This window comes from Macaca nemestrina, chromosome 4, assembly GCF_043159975.1.
Source record: "Macaca nemestrina isolate mMacNem1 chromosome 4, mMacNem.hap1, whole genome shotgun sequence".
NCBI lineage: Eukaryota > Metazoa > Chordata > Mammalia > Primates > Cercopithecidae > Macaca > Macaca nemestrina.
In genome coordinates, this window is record NC_092128.1 from 30,282,256 (window position 1) to 30,298,463 (window position 16,208).

Consider the following 16,208-nt stretch of genomic DNA (forward strand, 5'->3'; position numbering starts at 1 on the left):
ATATCAAATGAAGCACAAAAATCTAATCATTTACTAATCCCTTCTCTGCCTCCCTCCCCACAGTGACCTTTTGCTTCCAGCCACCAAACTCAGAGAAAAAACCAACCTGCTACGTGAGCGGTGCACCCCAAAGGCAGTAAGAATGGGAGTCACTTATGCTGGGGCTCCTGTGTGCCAGGCACCACACGCACAGGAGCGAACCAGCATATTAGGTTTGCCCAGTTGAATCCTCCCAGCTTCAGGTAGGGAGTATTACTTCATTTTACAGATGAAGGGTTTGGGCTTAGGGGTGGTTAAGTAACTGGGTGGAGCAAGTGGGTAAGGTTAGCATATCAGTTGAGGACCCAGGAGGAAACAGAATTCCCCCAAAAACAATTTAGCTAAAGAGAATGTGAAGAAGGAGCTGTTCACAGATGTGCAGACATGGTTATAAGGACGAGCAAGGAATGTTGAGGCCCCCCAGGGACTAACAGTAGCAGGAAACCACTGTCACCTCCCGGGCTGAGGGGACAAAGGGGAAGGAATAGTGTAACCTCGGGAGCCCAGGCAGAGCAGGAGGAGGGTGGGGAAGAAATACGCCAACCATTCTCCCTCCTGCCCGCTCATCCCCTGTTGGGGCCTGTCATTTGCGGAACCAACAGGAAACCGGAAGGCATGAAAGCACAGAGTGATGCCTTCTGTAGGAGACCAAGAGGGACAGGGAATAAATGGCAGAGGAGGAGAGGAGGGATAATGAGAGGACACTCAGCGCAGTTAGTAAGTGGTAGCACAGGAGTTGAATTCGGAACTCACTGACTCTGAACTCCACCCGACTGAGCATCGTATGCTGCTACTGCGGCCATATGCCTCCCAGGGGTTCATGCATCACGGTAAGGGAACCAGCAGTGTCCCCACAGAGGGGCTTCCAGGTCAAGCGAGAACTCAAGCCTGGACCCAAGCCGTTCCCTCCTTCCTTCTCTAGCCAAATCCCCTTCTTCTAAAGAAAGAGCTGTTTCTGGTCAGAAAGGCTGCACCAGGGCCCCCCACCGCCTAGCAGAGAAAAACAGACCAGATGCTTATTCCAAGACTGACATTTGTGTGGACCTGAGTCTGGTGCTCATGCTGTTCCCTTTACCAGGAGTCTTGTTTCCCGGAAGGTTCAGGGCAGGAGCCTGTCTCATTCGCCACTGTATCCCTGCATCGAGCACAGTGCCTGGTACCCAACAGAGAGGCACTCAGTGATCATACTCAACTGTGGAACTCAAGTGCCTTGCAAATAACACCCTTTCCTCGGGGCCCTGGGCTTTCACTTCATAGGGTGAGTTTTCCAGAAGCTTCTTTACCTTCTGTTGCAGATTTTTTAAAAATGTTAATATTGACGTTTCAGTTTGGACCTTAGAGGGAGATGATGATTATGACAATAAAAATAATAACAGATTGCGGTGCTTAAAATGTGCTGGGCGTTGTAAAAAGTTTTCTGTGCGTATTATCCCACTTAACACCTGTGCTGGCCACCTCTTAAGCAAGTCCTCTCAGTCGTACCTCATTCCAGTCGTATCTCATTCCAGTCGTACGCAACTTGCAAGCAGCTCCACACAGTGCATCCTGACAGCGTTTCTCCTCAGGTCCTGGCTGCAAATCTACCTCTCTCATGTTGGAATTTCTCTGATGCACAGCATTGGATACACTCGGGAAACCACGTGAGCACTGGCTCATGCATAACTGGGAGCAGTCAACGCCCTGGGGGCCTCCCGGTGCCAATAGCTTCTACTGCCTGCCTCCCTTTCATATGGCTCCCCCAGACCTGCAGGACTGGACGCTGATGCCCACCACAGTGGTCGGCGCCATTGCATAATGCACCCTTGTATTGGCTCTCCATCCTTCCCAGTTTCACACTTCCCATCCTCCCTCCTTCTCCTGGGGATCATATTCCAAAATCAGCCTGCATACAAGCCTTTATTTATCTCAGGCTCTGATTTCCAGGAACTCAGGCTAAGACAATCGTTTTTTGTTTGTCTGTTTGTTGTTGTTTGTTTTATTTTGTTTTTGAGACAGTCTTGCTCTGTCACCCAGGCTGGAGTGCAGTGGCACGGATCTCGGCTCACTTCAACCTCCACTTCCCAGGTTCAAGTGATTCTCCTGCCTCAGCCTCCTGAGTAACTGGGATTACAGGCGCCACCACACCCAGCTAATGTTTGTATTTTTAGTAGACATGGAGTTTCACCATGTTGGCCAGGCTGGTCTTGAACTCCTGACCTCAGGTGATCCACCCACCTCAGCCTCCCAAAGTGCTGGGATTACAGGTGTGAGCCACCGTGCCCAGCCTAAGACAATCCTTAACGACAGCAATGACAGAGGTGCTCTTATTACCCCTGTTTCATAGGGGAGGACCTGAGACTGAGGTTCAATAACTTGCCAAGATCACATGGCAAGTAAAGGGCAGAACCACTGGAAGTTAAAAAAAAAAAAAAAAAAAATGCTCCTCTCAGGGACGGGGAGAATGATTTGCCAAGAGATTGTAGGAGGATTTCTGGCAGCGTCCGGTGCTCGTTGAGGTTTGTGGCCACGAATCTTAATGGAAGCAATGGAGTGATGAGATGCTGTCCAGCAACACTCAGGGGCTCTGATAGAGGCATGAAGAGGGCAGGTGGGGGTGCTGGGGTGTGGGACTGGGCAGAGCAGGGGGTGAGCTGGGCAGGAAGCAGCTGAGAGTCACAGTGACCAGGGAGGGCGAGGAGGCTTGGACTTCTCATGACAATAACTTTTCCAGGGAGAAGGCCTAGTAGGTCGTGCCAAGGATAGGTCCACGCTACTTGGCTGGAGGTCAGTGTGGACAGGCCTGGCCAGCCCCCAGGATCCTAAGGACCTCAAATTGATTCCATTCTCTACAACTTATTCCCACTGTGACTCTGAGCTTATGCTAAAAAATTGTGCTGTTTATTTGAAATTCAAATTTAACAGGACGTTCTGCATTTTTATTTGTGAAATCTGGCAACACTATTCCCCTGTAAACCAGTAACACCCCCCTGCGTAGCCATGACCTCCTCTTCCTCCCAGCTCTCTTCACGTCCCCAGCACCACTGCTATCCTAGTGTCCCAAACTCGGCCTACACTATTCCAGGGGACCCAGCCAGTCACAGACTCCTGCCCGTCCTTTAGAAACACCCCCCTTTCTCCAGCCCACTGGACCCCTGGCTCCATGCCTAGACAACTGCTGTCACAGCCCCGATGCCTCTGTCTGCATCCAGCCCCCACCAGGTGAATATTCCTCAAGCGCCCCCTTGACCATGCCACACGCTGCTTCAGCCTTCAATGCCCCCCACTGCCCATAGAAGAAAGTCCTAATTGCAAGGCTTCCAGCAGCCTGTTCCCATGGCCTTCCCACATGGACCTTCTGCAACCCACCTCTCTCCACCCTGTCCTTGTGCAGGGAGGACCCTCACATACTCCCTCTCCTTCAGGTGGAAACCCACTTTCCCATGAAGACCCAGCTCAAAGGACTCATTGTCTGGAAAGGTCCCCTGACTGCCCAGCCTGGACGGGCTTCTGCTGCCTCCTGTGCCCTCCTCTGGCAAAGCACACACTGCAGTCTTCCACACCTCCTCTTAATTTGCCCAATGGTTCTTACATCTTGCGGTAGCTTGGCTATGAGCTTATCTTCTCAACTAGATTGGAGGCTCCCTGAGGGCAGGAAAAAGATTTTGTGCCTGTTTCCCTATGGTCTCTGGCTCAGTTCCAGGCCAGAGCCAGTATTTGCTGACTTGTGCATGGGTTCTGCACTCCCCTGGCCACTGTCAGAGTGAGAGGACAGGCACCCCTGGGCATGTCCCAGACTCGTTGACCCTCAGGTGGCAGGTTGTGGCTGTGGGCCACAGAAGGCATGCAGGAGGTGGTGTTGAGGCTGGCACATGGCTGACCTGGCTCACAGTGCAGGCAGCATGCTCCTGGCTTAGGGCAGGGTCCTTTTGGGCATGGCTTCGGGGTGCAGGTGATGGTCCCTTCCTGTGGGAGCAGACTGAGGTGGCTGCACAGGCCTCAGAACCCCAGAGGGCAGGGCCTCAGCCAAGGCTGGGACATGTCAGAGGGGCAACAGGATGAGTGGGCTCTGAGGGTGTGGGCTACCCTCTGTGTGAAAGCAGAAAAGAGACATCCTGCCCCAACTCGAGTCGTCTCTTGATTTTTTGTTTTGTTTTGTTTTGTTTGAGACAGGTTCGTAATGTATTGCCCAGCCTAGAATACAGTGGCTTCATCATGGCTGACTGCAGTCTCCACCTCCCCATGTCAAGTGATCCTCCCGCCTCAGCCTCCAGAGTACCTTGGGACTACAGGCGCTCACCGTCATGCCCGGTTAATTTCTTTTTATTACTTTGTAGAGACTGGGTCTCCTTATGTTGCCCGTGCTGGCCAGCTTCTGGACTCAAGCGATCCTCTTGCCTGGTCTTTCCGAAGCCCTGGGATTACAGGCGCAAGCCACCACCTGGCATCCTAACGCTCTTGACCCGGGAAAGCATCTCTTTCAGGTGCCAGTCCCACCGAGAGCGTGGGCTAGGGAAGACCTGAGGACCCTTCAGAGCTGGGAGGAATCGGGGGCGGGGCGCGGGGGGAATTTGGGGTTGAGGAATTACTATTTCCCTGTTCCAGACTGCCGAAGCAGCCCAGTGGTGGTCTAGGCCACCGCGCTGTCTGGCCCAGTGCTCAGTCCAGGTACGTAGTCACCGCCGGTAAGTGCCGGCCGCCTTGGGTGGTCTCCCCGGGCGGGACCTGCGCGATGCAGAAGAACCCAGCGCAGTCCGGGCAGAGCCAGCTTTGCCCCGCCGTCCGGACCGGTGCTCCAGGGCGCAGCCACGCAAGCGCACCGCAGACAGGTGGGTACCCTCAGCCGCGCGCTCCTCTCCGCGTCCCAGTCCGGTGCGCCCCGAAGGTAGGGGGAGCGGTACCCGCTGCTGCCCAACCCCAAGTCTAGGGCTCCACCAGGGACCGCGCCCCTCAGGCACCTGCGGGCGGAGGGATGAAGACTGGAGTACGGCGGGTTCCGCGTCCAGCTGTGCCTGGAGACCGAGCTCTGGTGGGTGCCTACAGCAGGGTGCGCCCCGCCGACCTGGGACTTCCCAGGCTCCCCTCACGCCCCATCAGTTTGGGGTGCTGGCGCCCGACGAGCCCCAAGGCCCAGGCGGCGGAGTCGGTGGGGGGTGCAGTCTCTGCTGCTCTCCCCTCGCCATCGCCCAGGATGGGGGCTCCCGGGCATCCCGCTGGAGGCTGGCTTGGGCCACTGAGGAGCGAGGCCCGATCCTTACTTTCCATGCACTCACCCACGCTCTTATCGGGCCACCCTCACCCTTTCGGGGAAAAAAAAAAAAGGTTGAGATTTAAAGCTTTCATCCCCGCCCCCCTCGCCGGGATGTTCAGGCCAATGGCAGGAACTGTGCAAGAGTTTGCGGGAAGACGGTGTCAGGTAGAGGCTCCATCTGTCCCTGGGCTCGCGGCCGGGAATGGTAGACGTCGGCCCCCCAAGCAGCGGAGAAGGATGGGGCGCAATAGTTCCTGGGCTGGTTTCTGTAGGTCCTGTCCCAGAACTTAAGAAGACAACAATGAAGAGGCTAAATGTGGAGGAAAAGTGAGACTAGTGTGGCCGGGATGCTGGGGGAGATGGCAAGGACCAGCGCTGGCCTCGCGCAGTTGTCTCCGGACCTGGGAGGGGCGGAGTGGGTACCCGGGAGCAGAGGCGGGAGTGGGGGACTTTCCCAGCCTCGCAGCCACGCTGGGCACAGCAGGGTGAGGACCAGGGTGCTGCTCCTCCAGCAGCAAGAGGAATGGTCCAGAGGCCATCCCTGGGGGTGGGGGTGGGGGTGGCTCCGCGGGGCTGGCCCAAGGGGTGTGCCCCAGGGGAGACAGCGAGAGGTGTGGGGGCAGAGGGAAGGGGGGAGGAGGAGCGGAGGGGAAGTGGGGAGCAGGGGCAGAGGACTGAGGTGGGCCTGGGCCTCCGCGGACCCAGTCACCAGGGCCCGAAAGTGCACCGGCTGTGTCCATAAAAAAAACTGGCAAGACCTCCCCTCCCCCTGCCTCCACCCTCCCCCTACCCCATAGCTGTGGGGCCTGGGGCTGGGGCTGAGGGGCTCCAAGAGTTTAGGGAGGCACTGGGTAATCACCCCTTTTTACCTAAAGGCCCTGCTTGGGGGTTTTCCCCCTGTACCCTGGTCTTCCCCCACCCTGCCCCTGGGAGGAAGCTGAAAGAAACGTCTTCCTGGGCACCTGTTGCCCCAGAGCCTCAGCCTGTCTGGACCAGGCGGGCGGCAGGGCCGGGGGTGTGGGCAGCTCACCCGGAGGGGTGGGATTTAGGATCAGGCCCAATGCAGTGAAACCTTTGTCCTCTGCCTGAGCTGGGTGTGGGTTTGCAAGGAGACATGTGACCCAGACCAACCCTGGACACAGCAGGGCGCCTGCTGTCTGGCTACTCTTACTAAGACTGCTGTGGCACTTCCTCCCCTAGTGGTCCCCTGCTACCCAAGCCTTGCAGCTCCTGGAGTGACGGGACTGTCTCCTGGGACTCCACTGGGGCCCTGGGGTTGGCTGTGAGATTTTACCAGCCCATCAGGAGCACTTGTGCATCCCCTCCTCATATTCCAGATCTGGGGCTCTCCCAACAAGTTTATCTGCTTTTTCCCTGGAGCCCCTCCAGTCCTCCCTGTTGACCCACCTCCTCCCCAAAGCCCTCCCAGGTTAGTCCAGCCACACTCAGCTTCCCACATTTGAGTGCTCATGCACCCACAGCTGACACAGCCCATCAGGCACTTGCCTTGTGCTCTCAGCCTGCTTCACACAGTGTGGGGCTCTGCCTTCCTCAGCCAGGACAGGGCACATCATCTCTCATTTTCCTGGTACCCAGCACAGCTAGGCTAGTGCCCCTCAGAGCAGGTATGCACCGAGGATTGCACACTGGACCCTGGTTCCTCCTGTCCCCAGGCTGGGCTGGCAGGCAGGGGCCAGGCTGGGCATGGGGAGGTGGCAGCTTCCCACAGAGGCTGCCGAGGGAACTGGAGCCTAGCCCCTCTTGGGCCACAAGCCCTTCCTGCCCTCAGCCTTGCTACTTCTGGCCTCTAGGTGTGTCATCAGAGTTCATCGTGAACACCCTGAACGCCGGCTCGGAGGCCTTGTCTGTCACCATTGATGGCCCCTCCAAGGTGCAGCTGGACTGTCGGAAGTGTCCTGAGGGCCACGTGGTCACTTACACTCCCATGGCCCCTGGCAACTACCTCATTGCCATCAAGTACGGTGGCCCCCAGCACATCGTGGGCAGCCCTTTCAAGGCCAAGGTCACTGGTGAGTGCTGGCTTCGGGGAGGCCCATCCAACCTGCAGCCCAGCCCAGCCTGGAGGGCTCCGGTGGCCACGCACATCCAGACCATAGTCTGACCCCAGACACCATGGTCAGTTTACCAGGGCTAGAGGTGGGCCTGGCTCTACACAGCACACATTCTGTGGAGTCAGGCATGATGGTGTAAAAGTCCCATTCTTCCTCTCCATCGCGGCCCCTCACTCCTTCAGCTCTGGCCTGCGCTGGCTCCTCAGGCTCTAGCATCACTTTCTCCCCTCCTGGCTTCCCATATTCCTTGGCTCCAAGAAGACACAGTCAGTATTGAGCAAGCTCCCCTCTTGAGGCTGTCTGTAGGATGCGTTGGGTGGGTGTTCCTTTGTAAAGTGACTCTTACCCTGTGAGTTAGCCTGAGTTCCCAAAGCCTGCAAGGGTGAGGGTCACAGCATCTGAGGCCCCAGCCCTGGGGTGGAGCACCAGTTGGAGCTGGCAGCTCAGGGCCCTGGCTGGGAATGGGGCTGTGCTCCTAGAGTGGCCCTTGGAGGAATTTGGGGGGAGCCGCGAATGCAGGCAGTGAGTCCCACAGGGTGGCAATGCTGACCGAAGGTCCCCTGCCTGGGGAAGAACAGGAAGCCCTTCTGACCAGGTTTGTGCCCCCTCCACCCGCCCCTCAGGTCCGAGGCTGTCCGGAGGCCACAGCCTTCACGAAACATCCACCGTTCTGGTGGAGACTGTGACCAAGTCTTCCTCAAGCCGGGGCTCCAGCTACAGCTCCATCCCCAAGTTCTCCTCGGATGCCAGCAAGGTGGTGACTCGGGGCCCTGGGCTGTCCCAGGCCTTTGTGGGCCAGAAGAACTCCTTCACCGTGGACTGCAGCAAAGCAGGCAGGTGGTGGGGGGAGGGTGTCTCCCAGGGTGTGAGCAAGAGGCCGTCAGGGAGCAGGGTGTGGGTCACAGTAGGGGACTCCCTGGTGTGAGCCCATCCCTCTGCCTCCCTCTCCAGGCACCAACATGATGATGGTGGGTGTGCACAGCCCCAAGACCCCCTGTGAGGAGGTGTACGTGAAGCAGATAGGGAACCGGGTGTACAATGTCACCTACACCGTCAAGGAGAAAGGGGACTACATCCTCATCGTCAAGTGGGGTGATGAAAGTGTCCCTGGAAGCCCCTTCAAAGTTAAGGTCCCTTGAATGCCAAAAAAGTACTTCCCCAGCCTCAGCCCCCACCTCCAGCCAAACACACATTACACACACACACACACACACACGTGCCACACCCAGACACACGCACAGAATCAGACACTACAAACACCTGCCTTGGGGGTGAAGTAAAGTCACAGCCTCCTCACCCCACTGTGCCCCTGGGGTTGGAGGACCTTGTCTGTGTCAGGACAGTGTCCCTCCCCGGGAATGTGACATGAGGGCAGACTGGGGCCAGGCTCAGGGGCAGAGGCTGGGACATGAGGGACTGGAAGGGGGCTGTGGGACCAGGGAAGCCTTGTACGTCTTCCCAGTGTGGTTTAGAGCTGCTCACCCTGATTCTCCCTGATTCTGTAAAATGGGGATGGAGGTGCCCCCATTCTTCATAAGGGAAGTAATAAGTGCTCATACCTCTGTGCCAGGCACCATGTGGTACTAACCCTTACAAACGCTCCATGAAGTGGGTGCTGTTAGAGCTCCAGTCACAGCTCAGAAAAATCAGCCACCAAAAGTGAAGTGACCTGCCAGAGGCCCCAGAGCAGAAAGCGTGAGCTCCAGGATGTGCTGTGGCAACCCTGCCGGAGTCTGTGCTCTGAACCGTCCCACTACCTAGCCCCCTGCAGGACTTGCCTTCCAGAGGCACCCAGTCAACAAAGCCACTTTCCTTAAACCTGCCAGGAATAGCGCTGCCGCTTCCTTGTTCCTCTTCTGGCTGGCTGGCCCTGGCTTTCCTCTGTGACCCCAGATCCAGGCACTGAGGCCAGGTCTTACAGTGGCGTTACAGCCTCCCCGCCGCCTGTGGCAAAGGCTCAGGCCCACTAGGGGCCCAGACCCTGGGGCAGAGAAGCTGCCCTCTCCTTACTGAAGCTTTAAGCTCTGTGGAGAGTGGGCTGGGGAGACCTCAGTCCCTTCCTAGGCTAGGGGGAGGGGTAGCTTCTGACTTCTGGTCTTTATGGCAGGGAGGGAGAGCTTTGGAAGGGTTCACAGCTCCGCCCTCAATGTCCCTTTTTGCCTGTGAGCTTCGCCTGCGAGACCCAACCCTCTGCTTCCCAGCTGCAAGGAGGAGTTTCCCAGCCCTGTGGGCCCACAGGGACGGCTGTCCTCACTTCCTCCCTTTGGCCCCCTCTGCCTGCTGAGCCCAGAGCCCAGCCCTGCCCCCTACCCAGGCTCACCCCACAGCCAGGCCTGAGCTCAGGTGTGGGAATGGGGCTGAAACCAGCCAGTGAAGGGTGGCCTTGGCATTTGGGGCCAAGCCTGAGACTACTGGAGTGGGAAGGGGTGTTGAGTGGAGTCCAGGAAAGAAACTTATAGGTGGAGAGAGGAATACACTGGTCATGTCCATGATTTCAGAGATGAGGACTACTTATTATTTGTTATTTACTGAGCATTTACCTTGTGTCTACCAACTCTAAATTCTTATATAATCTCACTTAATGCTTACTCAAGTCTATAAAGTAGATGTGGTGATGCCCAGTTTACAGATAGGGAAATTGAGGCGCAGAGAAGTTGGTGGTCTAAAGCCACGTGGAATTGGCTGAGCAGGGATTTAAACCCAGCTCAGTCTGCTTCTTCTGTAAACCTGTGAGAGAGAGGAAAAATCCATCTGGAAACTCCAGGCGATGGAGTAACTTAAAGGGGCAGGGAGACTGTCCAGGAGCCCCAGAGGGGTGGACTTGGGTTTATTTTCTTTTCGGAGTCTCCTCCTGGATCTTAAGCGGAGACAGGGCCTGTACCCACGTTGGGCTTCCTGCGAGCTGGAGCTGCTCTCTGGGGTCAGGACCGGCCGGGGGCCGGGGAGGGTGGAGGTATCCATGGGAAAGGCGCGCGCGGTGGGGGTTTGAGCCCTCCTTGAACAAAGCCTGGGTGGGAGCGGCCTGTGTGTCCCCACCCCGCCTCCCCCAGCGCCTGCTGAGCCGCGACGACAGACGACGGCAAGCGAGGCGGAGCTAGCATGGCCGGGGCAGGGGCCGCTGCGCTGTCCCTTCTCCTGCAGCTCGGGGGCCTGGCGCTGGCCGTGGGCGCGGGCGCGGGAGGTGAGTCCAGGCGCGGGAGACCTGGGGTCCGGCCAGGTGCGCCCCCTGCCTCCTATCAGCCCGGCCTGAGGGGGCCGAGCGGGGCCGGGGGCTGCTTCTCTTAGCCCTGCCTGAAGTTCACACGCCTCCCTGGCCAGCCCGGTCCTCCCCGTCGGAGGAGCGAGCAGGGTTGGGAAGACCGCGGCCAAAGCAGGGGGTTCAGGAGCGGGGGGGTTCCTGCAGCCGGCGGCGGGAGAGGGCGCGGCTGCCCTGGCATCTGGGAGTCTGAAGTTAATTATTTGTCTTGACGAAGGAGGGGGAGAAAGCAGGCCCGCTGTGGAAGCTGACTTTGAGTCTGTGTCTGGCCCTCCCTGGAGCGGGACAAGCGGGAATGGAGGGCTCGGTGCCGGCAGGGGGCCAGGGGAGGCTGAGAGGGGAGCCCGGTACAGTTCCTGGGGGACCAGTCAGGTTTTTGCCACTCGGAGCTCTTTCTGCAGGTCTCTCCAGGCAAGGCTGACCCTAGCTTCACCTAGGGGTACCAGAGGATCCAGCTTCTCCCGGACTCCTTCTGCCTGCCTGCTTAAGCAGTACTGGAAGAGGGGCCTGGGAGGAGGGGCCCTGGGCAGCAGGGTGAGGTCCCACGGGAGTCCAGATTGGGTAGAAGGTTTCAGATGCTGACACGCCCTTCGTGGCCGCCCCCTGTGTGCTTGGGAAGGACTGAGACCGAGTGCCATTCCGGGTGACAGGGTGCCCAGTACAGGGATGGAGATGGGAAAGGGTACCTGGGGTTTGGGGGCCAGCATCTGCCCATGGTGCGGGGTCGGAGTTAGAATCCCTGATATGAGCGGGCAGTAGCGGGGCTGGAAAGGTGGGCGGTGCTTGTGATCCGTTCCAGCGGGACTTACTCCTGGGAGACTTCTGTGTGATTCAGAAAGGTCGAGTGGAGAGAAGGAACGCAGATGGAGGCAGGGACAGGGCTTTGCCTTCTGAATGGAGAAGGTGGAGAGAGGAGAAAAGGGGGATGGATTAGGGGACAACTCAGACAATAAAATAGGGGAGCTGAGTCCCAGCTTTCTGGCTTAAGTAACTGAGTAAGTGGGATGGCATTAACCAAGCCAGGGAACTTGGGGCAAAGCAAGTTCAATTTTAACCTAGAATCCCCTCCGCCTTTGGTGGTGACAGTGAGTGACATTGTTCCCCTATCTCACAGGCCTAGTGTCTGTGAGAAACCCTTTTAAGCCACTCCAGGCCTGGCCTCACTAATGAGCTGCCATGGTGGGAAAGACCCAGCCCTCTCCCTCCTCCTCTCTCTGTTCCTGTTGCATCCCGCTCCAGACCCTCCACTTCCCTGCCGATCCCTGCCTGGAGGAGGGACCCATGTCTGCCTCCTCCCCTCCTGCCTTTACTTTCCTGGCTGCAGGAGAAGGATCAAAGTGAAAAGGTGAAAGTGACCATCCCCAACCCCAGGCCAGAGCTCAGAGGTGCCCTGTCCCCCTTTCCTGGACATAGTGTCTTCTAGAATCAGGGACAGGCTGCCTTCACTGGATCTGTTGTGTTCAAAGCTAGTGGAGGCCTTGCCAGCACCTTTCTCAAACCCTTCAGGAAATGCAGCCAAGTCCCACTTTTGGAGCCCACCACACCCAATGTGGGGGCCCCCAGGACCCCCTGTCATAAGCCTGGAAAACTGTGCTCAGGGTTGAGAGCAGGAGCAGGGGGAGCAGTTGTCCTTCTCTCAGCACTTTCTCCAAAAGTGATGGCTTTTCTGACAGGTGTAGACAGAGAGTCAGGGGATGGGAGCTGCTCGTGTTCTCCCTGAAAAGACTCCCAGCCAGACCCCAGGCCCCTGAAAGCAGCTCCACCTGGCGCATGTCTGTGGCCTTCCCCTGTGTTTCAGCCTGTGCTGGCTTCCAGGCCCTCCCAGCATGACATGTCAGCTTCCCAACCATCCCTGGCCAAGCCCCTGGCCCAAGAGAGGCGGGATGATCCTGACATGCTCACCATGGCTGGGAACATCAGCCGGGGCAGGCTGCAGAGCAGCCCTGCTCCAGAGACTGCTCCGTGTCCCCTGGTGGGCCGGGGGGCCTGTGGCTCACCCAGACAAGCGGGAGAAGCTGGTCTGGGCCACATTTGTCCACTCAGAACTTCCTTCCCCTTCTTCCATGCCCTCGCCTCCAGCTTTCACTCCCCAACCCTCACAGACCACATCTCCTTCCCTGGATGGTGGGCGGGCAAGTGGACAGGGTGGGGTGCACAGGATGACCCCCTTCCCCTGTGGGTCTGAAGACAGAACCCAGGAAATGTGGCCAGGCCAGCCCCTCACCCTCAGGCCCACATGGGATTCTTGTGCCCTTCAGGTGGGACTGTCCCCAAGGAGCCCCCTGGGCAGCAGACACCTGTCCACTCCTCAGCCCCTTCTGGGGACCCCCAGGAGCAGTGGCTCCCCCTGCGAGAGTGGCTGGGGCTGCTGGAGGCTGCAGTGGTGGAGCTCAGAGAACAGGTACCATGGAGACAGGGCTGGTGTGCATTGAATGGGGAGGGCTTCTCATAATGGGAAGGAGGGAAAAGTTCACCTTGGAGGGGGGTTCCTAAAATAGAGCTTTCTTTCATTGCACATGGAAAGGAAAGGCTCTTATCTGAACAATTTCCTTCCTTCTTTTCTTTTCTCCTTCCTTCCTTCCTCCCTCCCTCCCTCTCTCTCTCTCTCTTTCCCTTTCTTTCTTTCTTTCTTTCTTTCTTTCTTTCTTTCTTTCTTTCTTTCTTTCTTTCTTTCTTTCTTTCTTTCTTTCTTTCTTTCTTTCTTTCTTTCTTTCTTTCTTTCTTTCTTCTTTCTTTTTTGCGAGATGGAGTCGCCATCTGTCACCCAGGCTGGAGTGCAGTGGCACGATCTCAGCTCCCTGCAACTTCTGCCTCCTGGGTTCTAGTGATTTTTGTGCTTCAGCCTCCTGAGTAGTTGGGACTACTAGTGTGCACCACCATGCCGGCTAATTTTTATATTTTTAGTAGAGATAGGATTTCACCATGTTGGCCAGGCTGGTCTCGAACTCCTGGCCTCAGGTGATCTGCCTGCCTCAACCTCCCCAAGTGCTGGGATTATAGGTGTGAGCCACCATGCCCGGCCTGAACAGTTCTTAACATTTATTCTTTCATACAAGTGAAGAACCTGCAGGCTATTTGTTTTGTCAGTTCATGTTTCATGCTGTTGCATGTATTTGGGAAATGTCATGGAATGTGCTTTGCATAAGGCATCATCAAGAAATATTTTGGATGGGTAAAGATGTCTTTAATTCTTGGGGCAAGGGTTGGGTCCCGATTTTGTCCAAAGAAGAGAATGGAGCTCATGCTCCCCTGAGAACGGTGATCATTTGAGCTGGATGCTGACTGAGGGGGACCCATCTCTGCTCTGGAACTGGCAAACTTCTTTCTCATCCCGCCTCATTTTCACACCCCTCATCTCTGCTGGAGATGGTGGGGACACTGAGCCAGTGCCTGCTATTCCATCTCCTTCCTCCAGAATAAGGACCTGCAGATGAGGGTGAGGCGGCTGGAGTCCTGTGAGTGCCACCCTGCATCTCCCCAGTGCTGGGGGCTGGGGCGTGCCTGGCCCGAGGGGGCGCGCTGGGAGCCTGACCCCTGCACAGCCTGCGTCTGCCAGGATGGGACCGCTCACTGTGGCCCCCAAGCCCACCTGCCCCATTGCGGGGGTAAGTGCCACCCTATCCGCCCACCGGGGCCACCTAACGGCCTGCAGATGGCATGGGGTGCTTGAGTGACACTGCTGTCTCCTCAGGCTGCAGCCAGAATGGCCGGACCTACGACAACAGGGAGACCTTCTCCCCAGACGCCTGCACCACCTGCCGCTGTCTGGTGAGCTCCCAGGACCCACCTGGGATGTCCCTCACCTTTCTGCCTCTCTTCAGCTACCTGTCACCACAATGTGGCACTCCAGATGTCGCATAATGGGCTCTGCCTGCCACTCCCACACATTGCCACGGTGGCTTTCAGTTGATTTCAAGTAGGAAAAGGAGCTCAACACCCATGGACACTGGGGGGCCCTCAAGCCACTCAATTCAGACCTGGCCAACAGTGGCGTGGAGGGCAGAGAATGTATTAGGTTGGTGTAAAAGTAATTGCGGTTTTTGACATGACTTTTAATGGCCAAAAAACCGCAATTACTTTTGCACCAAGTTAATAGTTGCTTGTCCTCCTATGTCACCTCCCACTCTTCCACTGCCCATCTTCTACCTCGGAACCCCCTCTCCTGCCTGTTCTCCCTCACCAGGCTCTGCATCCACCTTCCCCCAGTCTTTCCTTCCTCTTTCCTCCACTGAGAAAGTCTTTCGTCTTCTTCCTAGGATCTCCCCTCTCTGGGGAATTTGCTGGCACCTGGAACAGATGGTTCCCCAGGGTTAAGAGCATCAGGAGACGATGGGAGTGGGGGCGGGATGTCTCTTTTCTGCCTTTACACAGAGGGTAGCTCACATCCTCAGAGCCGACTCATCCTGTTGCCCCTCTGACATGTCCCAGCCTGGGCTGAGGTTTTGCTTCCAGAGGCCCTGTGCTCTGGGCTTCTGAGGCCTGTGCAGCCACCTCAGTCTGCTCCCACAGGAAGGGACCATCAGCTGCACCCCGAAGCCATGTCCAAGAGGACCCTGCCCTGAGCCAGGAGCGTGCTGCCCGCACTGTGAGCCAGGTCAGCCTCCTGCCAGCCTCAGCTCCACCTCCTGCATGCCTTCTGTGGCCCACAGCCACAACCTGCCACCTGAGGGTCAACGAGTCTGGGACATGCCCAGGGGTGCCTGTCCTCTCACTGTGACAGTAGCCAGGGGAGTGCAGAACCCGTGCACAAGTCAGCAAATACTGGCTCTGGCCTGGGACTGAGCCAGAGACCATAGGAAAACAGGCACAAAATCTTTTTCCTGCCCTCAGGGAGCCTCCAATCTAGTTGAGAAGATAAGCTCATAGCCAAGCTACCACAAGATGTAAGACCCAATGAGCAGATTAAGAGGAGGTGTAGAAGGCTGCAGTGTGTGCTTTGCCAGAGAAGGGCACAGGAGGCAGCAGAAGCCCGTCCAGGCTGGGCAGTCAGGGGACCTTTCCAGACAATGAGTCCTTTGAGCTGGGTCTTCATGGGAAAGTGGGTTTCCACCTGAAGGAGAGGGAGTATGTGAGGGTCCTCCCTGCACAAGGACAGGGTGGAGAGAGGTGGGTTGCAGGAGGCCATGTGGGAAGGCCATGGGAACAGGCTGCTGGAAGCCTTGCAATTAGGACTTTCTTCTATGGGCAGTGGGGGGCACTGACGGCTGAAGCAGCGTGTGGCATGGTCAAGGGGGTGGTTGAGGAATATTCACTTGGTGGGGGCTGGATGCAGACAGAGGCATCAGGGCTGTGACAGCAGTTATCTAGGCATGGAGCCAGGGGTCCCGTGGGCTGGAGAAAGGGGGGTGTTTCTAAAGGACGGGCAGGAGTCTGTGACTGGCTGTGTCCCCTGGAATAGTGGAGGCTGAGTTTGGGACACTAGGATAGCAGTGGTGCCGGGGACGTGAAGAGAGCTGGGAGGAAGAGGAGGTCATGGCTACGCAGGGGGGTGTTACTGGCTCATAGGGGGATACGGTTGCCAGATTTAGCAAATGAAAGTCTAGAATGCTTTGTTATATCTGAATTTCAATAAACAGCATGTCAGTTTTTAGTACAGGTATATCCTATTCAATAT

General features: G+C 57.1%; 2 protein-coding genes across 2 annotated transcripts in view; both read left to right on the forward strand.

Moving 5' to 3' along the window:
* Positions 1-7,154: 7,154 nt before the first annotated feature.
* On the forward strand, positions 7,155-9,675 carry LOC105471417 (filamin-B-like). The gene is made up of 4 exons (XM_011723913.2): positions 7,155-7,296; positions 7,962-8,171; positions 8,290-8,425; positions 9,540-9,675. Exons 1-4 carry the CDS (start codon positions 7,212-7,214, stop codon positions 9,673-9,675), a joined length of 567 nt encoding a protein of 188 aa, XP_011722215.2. The 5' UTR covers positions 7,155-7,211.
* A 727-nt stretch (positions 9,676-10,402) lies between these two features.
* The window catches only part of KC (kielin cysteine rich BMP regulator), a 35,022-nt gene continuing 29,216 nt past the window's right edge, over positions 10,403-16,208 (forward strand). The window contains exons 1-5 of the mRNA XM_011723916.3: positions 10,403-10,519; positions 12,853-12,995; positions 14,010-14,199; positions 14,286-14,362; positions 15,104-15,188. Coding sequence (XP_011722218.2) covers positions 10,438-10,519; positions 12,853-12,995; positions 14,010-14,199; positions 14,286-14,362; positions 15,104-15,188 — 577 coding nt within the window. The 5' untranslated portion in view covers positions 10,403-10,437. The remainder of the gene's footprint in view (positions 10,520-12,852; positions 12,996-14,009; positions 14,200-14,285; positions 14,363-15,103; positions 15,189-16,208) is intronic.